Source organism: Simochromis diagramma, unplaced genomic scaffold (genome assembly GCF_900408965.1).
Source record: "Simochromis diagramma unplaced genomic scaffold, fSimDia1.1 OVJJ01000611.1, whole genome shotgun sequence".
Lineage (NCBI taxonomy): Eukaryota > Metazoa > Chordata > Actinopteri > Cichliformes > Cichlidae > Simochromis > Simochromis diagramma.
In genome coordinates this window covers 1,691,444-1,701,886 of record NW_024387175.1, presented here as the reverse complement: position 1 = coordinate 1,701,886, position 10,443 = coordinate 1,691,444, and the positions used below count along the sequence as shown (strand labels likewise).

General features: G+C 41.3%; 1 protein-coding gene across 1 annotated transcript; it reads right to left on the bottom strand.

Annotated features, from left to right (window-relative positions):
* Nucleotides 1–1,723: 1,723 nt before the first annotated feature.
* Nucleotides 1,724–9,205, bottom strand: tp53i13 (tumor protein p53 inducible protein 13). The gene is made up of 9 exons (XM_040049578.1): nt 8,721–9,205; nt 8,486–8,563; nt 8,152–8,187; nt 7,677–7,735; nt 6,892–6,970; nt 4,930–5,058; nt 4,399–4,599; nt 3,289–4,282; nt 1,724–3,158 (listed from the first exon to the last, which is right to left on the bottom strand). The coding sequence occupies exons 1-9, from the start codon at nt 8,835–8,837 to the stop codon at nt 3,052–3,054; spliced, it is 1,800 nt and encodes a 599-aa protein (XP_039905512.1). The 5' UTR covers nt 8,838–9,205; the 3' UTR covers nt 1,724–3,051.
* Nucleotides 9,206–10,443: the final 1,238 nt, after the last annotated feature.

Genomic DNA, 10,443 nt, shown 5'->3' with positions numbered 1-10,443 from the left:
TCTGCAGACAGCGTTGGGAACAAAACTCAGTGCAGTTCAACCGACTTATGTCAGTCGCGTACTGTGCCGAACAAAAATGGTCATATCTGTAAGCACGTTGGGAACTTCTGGGAGGACTGTCCTCTTTTTTTTCCTCTCTCCCTTTTCCTTTTTTAAAGTTAAGATTCTACTCTAAAACCTTGACCAGTGCTCCCGCAGCTGGTTTCCTCAGTAACAGAGAGATTTCCTCACCTCGCTCTTTTGTGTAATCTCAGCGTTCAGTTACTCACCTGAAACACTGAAGGATCAAACTACAGTCGCATCTCAGTTTGTCTTGTATTGCTGCCTTTTTGTTTTTCCCCACAAGATGACAAATCGGCTCCAAACACCTTGAGGTAATGCCTCATCATTTCTGTCCACTTCCCCCCCCCCCAATATTTTATGGTTTATATATATATTTTTTAAATCTTTTACTCTGATCACTACGTGGGATTTCAGTCCATGTCCCCTCAGTCTTTGACATAGTTGCACACATGTCTCTGCATGGGAGGGAAACTTGGACTGTGCGTTGAAAAACTCTTGAAATGTATCATTGTTTAATATTGAATGCCTTTGCACATCGTCATCATCATCTCTTGTATGACTGGCTGAGTTGCGGTGATCTCGTACTGACTGCTGATACAACAGAAATACTACCACACTTATACACACACACACACACCAACACACACAGGGGGCCAGCAAGAAAAACGTGTCCCCTTTAATCATGATTGCCCATGTTTTAGTCTAGAGCCATATATATATATATATAAATATATATATGAACGTATATTTTTCATGCTATATTTTATATTAAGCTGTAGTTTTTGTTTGTGAGATATTTATATATTTGTTGGCCTAAATGGGCTTCAGGCCATGACCTCTGTTCACCAAGTCTTTGCTCACCTCTTAAGTCTCGGCACCTGATGTACTTGCAGTTGTTCAAATGTTTTGGGGTTACGGTGTGGTGTTACTATGTAGTCATATTGTACATATTAACGATCCTGCTCGTATCCATGGGAAGATGGGAATGACAACGTGTCTCCTTTGATCTTAGTTGCACTATTTTTCAAAACACCTGCTGGATGACGTAGGATCTGCAGTATTTACTGCACTCTCCCAAAGGTCTTAGCTCAAGTACATTGGGTGCAGGATTGGAGTTGGCATATGGAAATATGGGTGGGGGTATGGTCTGAAGCACACTTGGGCTTAACACTACAGTCATCTCAAAAGATCACGAGGAGGGGGGGGGGGGGGTCTTAAAAACGCACATGGCCCAGTCCTCCTCTGAGTTAGTGGACACTACATAGGGTGCCTCTAGTGTGAATGTTTAATGCTTGTGTCAGTTTTGTCACACTTTGCAGACTTTATATGCCTTCATTCTGTTCAGAATTTAGCACGTAGACAACATCAGACACTCACCCTTATCGGTTGGACCAAGCCATGCACAGGTACAAACATTGACTCTTCAGCCAGACTTTAACACACACACACACACACACGCATGCACACACACATCAGATTCTCAGCCGTGACAGTGCACTGTAGCCTGTGCTGTCGCATTCCTGTGTTTCTTCACAGCTCGACAGTTTGGGAGATGGGAGAGTTATCTTTTAACAGAAGACAATTAAGAACTGTAAAGTAGGGAAAACAACGACTTAAAAAGGTCAATCGTAATGGAAACTCATAAGCTGTACATTTGTAATAAAATAATAAAACAATTTAATTGTCCAGGGTTTGCCTGCATTTCTTTTTCTTACTAAATGGTTTTTCCCCTATATAGGAATTGTTAGTACATGTGCAAGGAGCGTTTCAGTTGAGATGATACTCGAGCCTTTCACTGTTGACAGCAGATGATCCTGATGGAAATGATGTCGTAAGGCAAAAACCGCTGCAGATGGTGCTAATCTGCACGTGTATGCAGGCAAAGTAAGCAGTAATTTAAAGCTAAATTTCTGCTTTTTCTGGAAAGTAAAGCATGTCATTATTTCATGTTGTTGTCAGCTTTGTTTTCGCCCAAATTTAATATTTAATGTAATTGCCTTTACACATGTTTATACTTTTTTTTTAAAAAGTATTGAGTAATAGTTCTACCTTCAAAAGTTGTTTACATATCAACATTCAGCCACAGCTGTAGCAAGTTTACATCAACAAGTGTTTGGGGGAACAACAAAAACAAAACCTGACCATCTTGCACTTAAAGTGGACCTGTTATGCTTTTTATTATTTTGAACTGGTAAATGTGCAATGCCACATCAGCAAGCTAATGGACCATTTTAAGTACACAATCTGACTAAACCCCGTAATTTTTGAGGCGTCTATGATGGGAACTGCAAAAGTACATTTGAGATCATTCAGCAAAAACTTTTCACTCTGCCTCCCATTGTGCTCTGGATCATCACAGTTCAACTCACGTTCTCTCCTCCTCCTCCTTCAAAAAGACCGGATCATTTTGTTTTCCCCCCCACACACATCCATTACTGATCTGGATGTTCTAACTTTACAGTTTTAATTTTAATCAAAGTACCTGTAGACTCACTCTTTACAAATCACACAATCACATCTCCAGAATGCAGCTATTCACGTTTGTATGACAACACAAACATAGCGTTGCTTACAACAGCAACTTACATTTCGCATATCAAACCTTTACAGTTAAAAAACATTTCTGTAAAACTAATTATGAAAACATTTTTAAAGCTTAAGAGTTTCGGGAACTATTTGGGGAATGGCTGGTTATAAGTTAACCGTTCTTTTGGATAAAACATTTTTGTCCTTTCAATTAAAAAAATATTGACATGTTAAAAATATGACATGGTGGGTCCTCTGTCAAATTCCTATGAGCCTGTTCATTGTGGTTGTAGGGCTGCTACAGTGTGTGTAATTTACAACATTTAGGTTCTCTCAGATAAACTGCACACCGTAGGTGTAAGACAGCTACATGTAAGACGAGTCCAACATACATAACACACCCTTTTTCTTTTCCTTCAGGTCCCCTCTTCCCAAACAGTGTTGGGGGTGTTTCTTTCAGTTCTACGGACATTCATCTGAGCTGGAGGAGCTCGGCAGGAGAACGCATTCTTGCCTTCTGCCCCTTTTCCGCCTTCTCTTTGCAATTCGCAACCTTCTGCGGATCACATCTGGAAGAAAAAACATAACAGGAATAAGCTTGGCTTGTAAGCTCCACCTAAAAGAGAATGTGTATCTTTCAGAAAAATTCTAATTTAATTAGGGCATAACAGCTCTATTCTTCATCCCTGATGACGTTACCTGCAACGCTGTCGTAGTCGTCGCTTGGGTTGTGCCAGTAAAGGCTCGGCGTGATCCTCCAGTGGCGGTACAGGCGAGTGTGAAGCACTGACAGAGTCAGGAGAACCAGCAGGAAGCCTAGTGCCGCTGCTGCCCACGCCGCTTCGTCCGTCCTCGGGGTCCTTTGCAGCTCTCTACATACAACAGCAGCAGCAGCAGCTTGGGCCTCTGATCCCGAGGCCTTGACACAGTTACAGTGTTCACCTGGTGCACAGCTGTTGCAGTCACGGCTGATAGGCTGGCTGTGGCTGGCTGTCTGTGGATGCTGTTGTGCCTGAGCCTCTGACTGGGGTTTAGGCACAGAGTCGGAGCCAGTGCTTTCACTTTTTTGGTGAGATCCTGGGGCGCATTGGATCTGCGTATGCTCCAGCTCTCTCTCCTTTACATCTACCACTTCATTATCCTCCATGTTGCCGTCAGATGAGTCGAGGATTTTCTCTTTAGACTTGTCCACTTTGGTATTGTGTTTAATAGAGTCTGTTTCCTTGAGAATCAGGGCTTCAGGCCTGTCGGTAAAGGTGCGTTTACTGCTCACACCATGTGCAGAAACAGGAGAGTGGTTCAGTTTTCTGAGGCCTTTCTGAGCTTCTGTCTCAGAGATATTTAAGGCCAAGGGAGCTGTGAGCCTGGGTTTAGAGGCTTGAGTTGGAACCTGAGGAGCTTCTCTGGAGCCAGAAAGATCAAAGGGTTTCCTCTGATCTGCTGATGATCCAAGCGTGCTGCTGTTATTCTGACCATCTCCTGACCGCTGAGGAACAGTTCTGGAGACATTTGCCATAGTGTTATTGCTCTCGTTGCTGTCAACAACTTTCAGGGCAGCTCTCATCTGCCTGGTTTTGCTTCCCACTTTTGTTTGTTTTGAGCGTTCGGTCTTCACGCTGTGCTCTAGTTCAGCCTCTGTGGCTCCGCTTAACAGAGAATAGATGGTCCGCTCACAACACTGCCTCAGGGAATCCTGCAATGTTAGTTATATCAGACAACTGAAATTACTCATTTATTTACTAGTCTGTACGTTAAAAAACATCACACAACTCAACAAAGCTAGCTCAATCTTGAGTCATGTTTCCTAACCTTCATTTTTGTTGTTTGTTCTAGCTGATGCAGCTCTGCTGACCAGGTCAGCAGCAGGGCATACTTCCTCATCTGCGTCACACCATCAGACTCTTTTCTTGAAGTCTGACCTCTGTGATTGACCTCCAGCCAATCACAGAGGTCTAAAGACGCGGCGGTGGACAGCTCCAAGGTGCGACCCCAGGACACAAAAGCTACAGGCTGAGCACAGAGCAGAGAAAACACATTCGGTAAATTTCCTTTCTCCCAGAGGCTAAAAACTTATCTTGTACTTCATGATGCCATGAAGTACAAGACCATCTGCCTGAGTGCTCTTAAAAAGGCCCTTTTTAACAAATAACTGACAGTTCAATGACAGGACAACACCCTCAACAGTCTTCTTAAAGCAAACAATGCTTTTGCATCTTGTCTCTCTCCGAGATCCTGAGTTCCAATCTGAAATGGTATTAAATCTAACAAGCATCCGTGTTTAACATCCCAGAAGTCCAACAAATTCTGATGAAAACAAAGGTTGATGAAAGTGTTTCTTACCATGTGTTTATTGAGCTGTGGGTGTGGGGTCATGATGTAGGACTGCAGACAGGAGCGAGCCAAGTCGGACAGGATCTGACGCTCGCGAGGTGGTGCACACGGATGGTAGAGCAAAACCGCCGCTCCACGCTACAAAACACAGAACACCGCACGTGTGACCAGAATCTCCCCATTATCCACCATTACTGCAGCATTCTATGATTAATTAACATCTATGTACTCAAGTGCTTATAACAACATAAACATTGTATCAACATAACATTTTCTGATTAGTCCTTCTAATGTTGCTTTAAAAAAAAAAAAAACAATATTCCTATTGGTCGATGTTCTCTCTGTGGAGAACGATAGCTGAGAACTAGCTGTGATCCACATTATATGCTGGCATATCACTGCAGGAGGCCAAATCTGTGACTTTCAAGGAAAATTCATAGTCAGTGTCAACCCTCCTACCAAGGGTCCAAACACATAGAAAATAACTGCTGGTACACTTGCCTGGTTTACTCTTAAGCTGCACTTAAAACTACACACCGTGTCTCGACTGCAGTTTGATATGAACATGAGTTTCAGCTTGGAATCTTATAAAGGCTAATTTGTAACTCAAGAATTAGGTGTGTGTTCTACTGTCAACTGTCAACGCCCGATTCCTCTGTGCTTTTATCTACTGTATTTGGATTTTACAAGCGTTCCTTCCTAAAGCAGAAACCAAAAACAGGTAGGCGACTGACCTTCCCACTACACATTTTTACTTGTCACCATAGAGAAGGCACAGGTGTAATAATGGTGGCTGCCTTCCTTTTAGGAGAGGCCACCTGTTTGGTGCGGGCCGTACAAACTATACACATTTTCCATACTGTTACAATTAAAAATGTTTGCTGTGATTAAAAAAGTTAAATAAGTAAATGCTGAAACGTGCTTGTTTTGTTAATGGGTGATTTTAAATTGGCCATAGTTATGAATGTATAATACCCTAACCTGGATTAAGAAAAGGATGGATCGAGGAACGAAAAACAAAGAAATACTCCAGTCCTGCTATCGTTATTCATGGTATGGCTATAAATGCTTCATGACAAAATGACAGTTTCTCTCTATTAAATGTGAAGAGTTTTGATCCTGAGCCAAAGATCACCATCCCCACAGTCAAGCACAGAGGTGGAAACTTTATGCTTTGGGACTGTTTTTCTGCTAAAGGTACAGGATGCCTTCGCCACATTGACAGGTCAAAACACTTTATCTAAAAACTCTGCATTTTCTCTCATTTTACAGTTAGCTCCTCCCTTGTAGAAAATGCTGTTCTGCTACCAGTATGTCTGTCCAGGTTTTTTTTTTATTGCTGTCAGCAATCCCCCCTTTTTTAATGTTAATACACACAGGGCTAGAATTAAAAACACAAAAAGAACGCACACTGTATAACACTACGAGTGCACTGTCACGGTGATGATGATTAACCATAGGGAGGTGTGTTTAGGGTGGTTTTTATTTAGCAGTATAAAGTTACTCTGTTAGTTGTTAAACGCTAGTATTTGTATAGCTGTGAGTTATGGAGTGCTGTGTGCTTTATTGAACTTTAATGCACAAAACAGTGATACTCATGATTTTGCTGTAGTTCAGTGAGGTGAGAATAAAGGTTTCCTAACTGTTGGTTCTAAGTGATCCGCTGCTTGTTGTTAAAACAGTTTTGCAAACTAACTGAAAATGCGCCCCCCAAATTAACAGGTTGTTACTATAAGCTTAAACGCAATACACTAGCGGAGGGGGAAAAAAAGTAAGTCAATCAATAAAGTATGGCCTCAAGGTGGATGTGACTGAGTGCTGAAAAACACATGTCCTGAAAGTACTGCAAAAAGGCTCAGTTTACACAGAATACACATGATGCACATATCTCTCCGATGAACAGACAAACTGATGTTTCAGAAGATGCAGAGGCAGAGGCAGCAGCAAACCATGTGCAATAGTGCAACTAACCTGCAAGTTATTGAGCCACCGCTGAGGAGGACAGTACAAGTACTCTCCGCTCTCTGCTCCTATTGGTCTGTATGCTCCACTGCAACACAAACACAGACACAGAAACACAGGTTAATGTCTTCAAAAGCCTTAACCCTTTCACGCATAGTGGTCACTAGTGGACAGCTATTCAAAGGCTGTTTTCTTGTATTTGTGTCAGTGTTGATGGTATACTTGCACATAAACCACTACATTGGACACTGATGTGTCACTCCACACCCTGCCACCCACTGGTCGTTTAATGTTACTATATATGTATGACATGTTTCATTGTAATTATTGTTATTTAACCCTGTCATGCATGAATTATGACAACCTCAATCAGGATTTTTTTTCTTCAATATTTTTCTTGATCTTTTCATGCCTACAGATGAAAAAATACAGTGTTGGAACAAGAGAGCCAACACACTGATGTTCAGTTGAAAAATCTATAGCAACTATGTGATGCTATCATGTCTATATGGACCAAATACTGAGGAACGTGTGCAGCACCTTGTTGAATCTACACCATTCTAGAGAATTAAGGTAGTTCTGAAGCCAAAAGAGGTCAAACTCGGTATTACCAATGTGTACCTCGTAAAGTGGCCAGTGTGTTGCTTGCTTTAATGTAGTAAAACAATGCTTTTTGTGACAATACTAAGCTTGTGTATCTGTCAGCTCTTTGTAAAAACAGAACTAATTGTATGGCCGTCCAGTAAGGTATTCTGCAGCTCTAGTGAACTTACTCATCCAACCTGTACACTCACCTGTTAGGAATGCGGTGATAGTAGGAGATAGATTTATCCATGCATATCTGCCTAGCTGGCTGAAATGAAAACATCAAGCACACAAGACAAACACTTAGTTAGCTTCTAGTAAATTTCACACAAATTACTTTTACTAAGCAAAAAAGCTGGTTTGGTTAACTCAAACTGAATCTTGTTGCAACTAACACACTTGCTTGGTAAAGCTTTTGAGCTAATACATGTACTGGTTTCAAATGTCAGCTGCGAGAGGCTCCAGCTCCCTCAGGACAGTACATGAGGAAAAAATGGTTAAGAAAATAAAAGAATGAATTGGTTTGAAATTTAGTGAACTGTGAATGGGACTTGTTTGGAGTGTTATCCAGTTGCACTTTGATTTTAGGAGATAACCAAGCCATGCTTTATGTTTAGAGGGCCAAAGGTTGCGTAAAAAGTCCAGATATGAGATTCTTAAGTAAACTGCCTGGTGTTTACTCACCTCAGGATTGTACGCTGTGTCAATACTCGGAAGTCTCTGAAAAGAGGAATTAGAAGGAACACTTGTAATCTGGGAACAAAGCAACCCCAACAACTAACTACACACTGTTACATATGTAACAGTGTGAAGCCGCAAGGTGATTCGAAGTGGGTCGAATTTGCTCATTTGCACACACAGCAAATGAGTAAATTCAGGGTTTATCACAGCAGTCTCATTCATATGATTGTTTGCATTTCCTGGCAACCGGTGTAAGTGCACCACACCCCTCCCATATGAGCCACAGTGATTATGGTGGTAATTTGTTAGACTAAGGTGTATGAATTTCCATGTTTACCTGAGTAAACTCTGGCCATGCAGACGCAGCACAGTCCCAATAAACAGCATCCGCAGGCAGGTCCCTCTCCAAAGAGAGCTATCTCACACACACACACACACACACACACACACACACACACACACACACGTAAAATAAGTGCATTTTAATCACCAATACTAGGTTATAAACCATATGACTTAAAACATGGATTTTATTTACACCAGCAGACACACACAGGTAGTGAGACTGTTACCTTTCCATTATCACATCCTTGCCCCAGAGATCCGAAGACATGGCACCGACCCACACTGACCCACAGCACTGCCAGCACAGTCACCGTCAGCGGAGCGGACGTCGCTTCTCTCGGCATGACGACGACCAGTCAGTCGAGTTTAGCTAGAAGTCATAGCGCACCGTAGGTCCTCCGCGTACAGAGTGGCCGAAGAAGTGACCCTTTAAAATGCCCCAAAACAGAAAATGTGTTGGGTACAGAAACATGACCAAAGAGCGGTAAGACGTGCGGATGAGGGTCAACAAAGTAACCGTCCCTCTGTGCCGGCTTTCCGCTAGCAAACGAGCGTTAGCTAGCTCCTCTACATTATGAAGTTAAACTAGACTGACAAACTCGTGATTTAAAACACAAAAAACGTAAATAAAAGAAAGCGTATTTCTATCCTTCGCCAGAGTTTGGTATACAACCTAAGATACAGCTACACGCTGTAACTTCTTCCGGATAAATTTCAAAATAAACCTGCTGTCTTCCGTTGACCTTACCTAAAGTTGCTTCTCTTTCCACATATTAGTTGTATTCAAGAGGAATTTAAAAATATATATATATATTTAAAATGTATTTTGATTATTATTTTTTAATCTTCAAGTGGTATTGTGGGACTTCATTTCGCTCTTATTTAAGCCCCCATTTCCGGATCTCAAGCCTGTAGCCTTTTTAGCTAACTTCACTGACCAGTTGTACTACGGAAGCGACGAAGAAACAGATTCAGAGGTATCAAACACGCGGCTCGGGGACCAGTGAAAGGGCCTGTGTTGTCCCGCTGACTAACTGCAAACTGTGAAAATTGCAGTAAAGTCCTTACAGTCCTCTGAGCCACGTCTCACTTTATTGGTTTATTGAAGATGTGCAAATATGCATGGAAAAAAGTATATAAGGCAAAAAGACTTTGTATGATAATAACATATATGAAAGTCAATATTTGAGATGAACACTTTTATTCTTTACAACAGCCTGAACTCTCTTAGCCAAGCTTTCTTGTCATTTCTTACATTGCCTATTCTTCTCCGGGCCTCTTGAAGGGCATTAAATGCTCAGGTACATTTTTTATGCTTGAATAATTCACAGCTCAGCGTTAAGTGGGTTTAAAAAGAAACTTCTAAAAAGGGTCTGTACAAGAACTGGACTGAAAATGGGTGGGAAAAAACCTTTGAAAGACTTTCGGAAAGCACTATTGCATTTTACTGCATTCTAGCATTTGGCAAAACTTTGAATGGGGCAAATTGCATTTGGACTCATGGTTTTAGTTTTTCTAAGCATTTAAACATCTTCAGAATGCACTTTGTTGCACTTTAATAAAATTTTAATAACACAAGTCCTTCCTTTTTAAATAATGTTTCTCAGTTTATTTTTATTTTTCTCACTCCAGATCAAAAAGATTGTATGTGGCCCAGGAACACCCCTGCTTAGCAGAATGTTGTGGTTTTAAGTTAACTATGATCCTCCTCTAGGAGGCGACATAGCAGCAACATGATTAAATCACTTCTCTCTCTCTTTCTATTTTTCCCTTTAATGCTCCACATTAAAGGCAAAGAGCTTTATTCCCCTAAACCTATTCCTACATTTTGGAATCATGGATAGTTACTTTTTTTTTTTTGATAATTCCCTGCTTTGACCTGCTAGAGCAATGGCAATCCTCCTTCTGCAACACTTTCCAAATGTTTTAATTCATGCAGATAATGCCCAC

What these genes read in the sequence shown, in the direction of transcription:
- tp53i13 (XM_040049578.1), bottom strand. Translation starts at nt 8,837, where the DNA reads ATGCCGAGAGAAGCGACGTCCGCTCCGCTGACGGTGACTGTGCTGGCA. An exon ending in TATCACCGCATTCCTAACAG is followed by an intron (nt 6,971 to 7,676) that starts GTGAGTGTACAG and finishes TTTGTGTTGCAG; the next exon opens with TGGAGCATACAGACCAATAG. An exon ending in CGACTACGACAGCGTTGCAG is followed by an intron (nt 3,159 to 3,288) that starts GTAACGTCATCA and finishes TTTTTCTTCCAG; the next exon opens with ATGTGATCCGCAGAAGGTTG.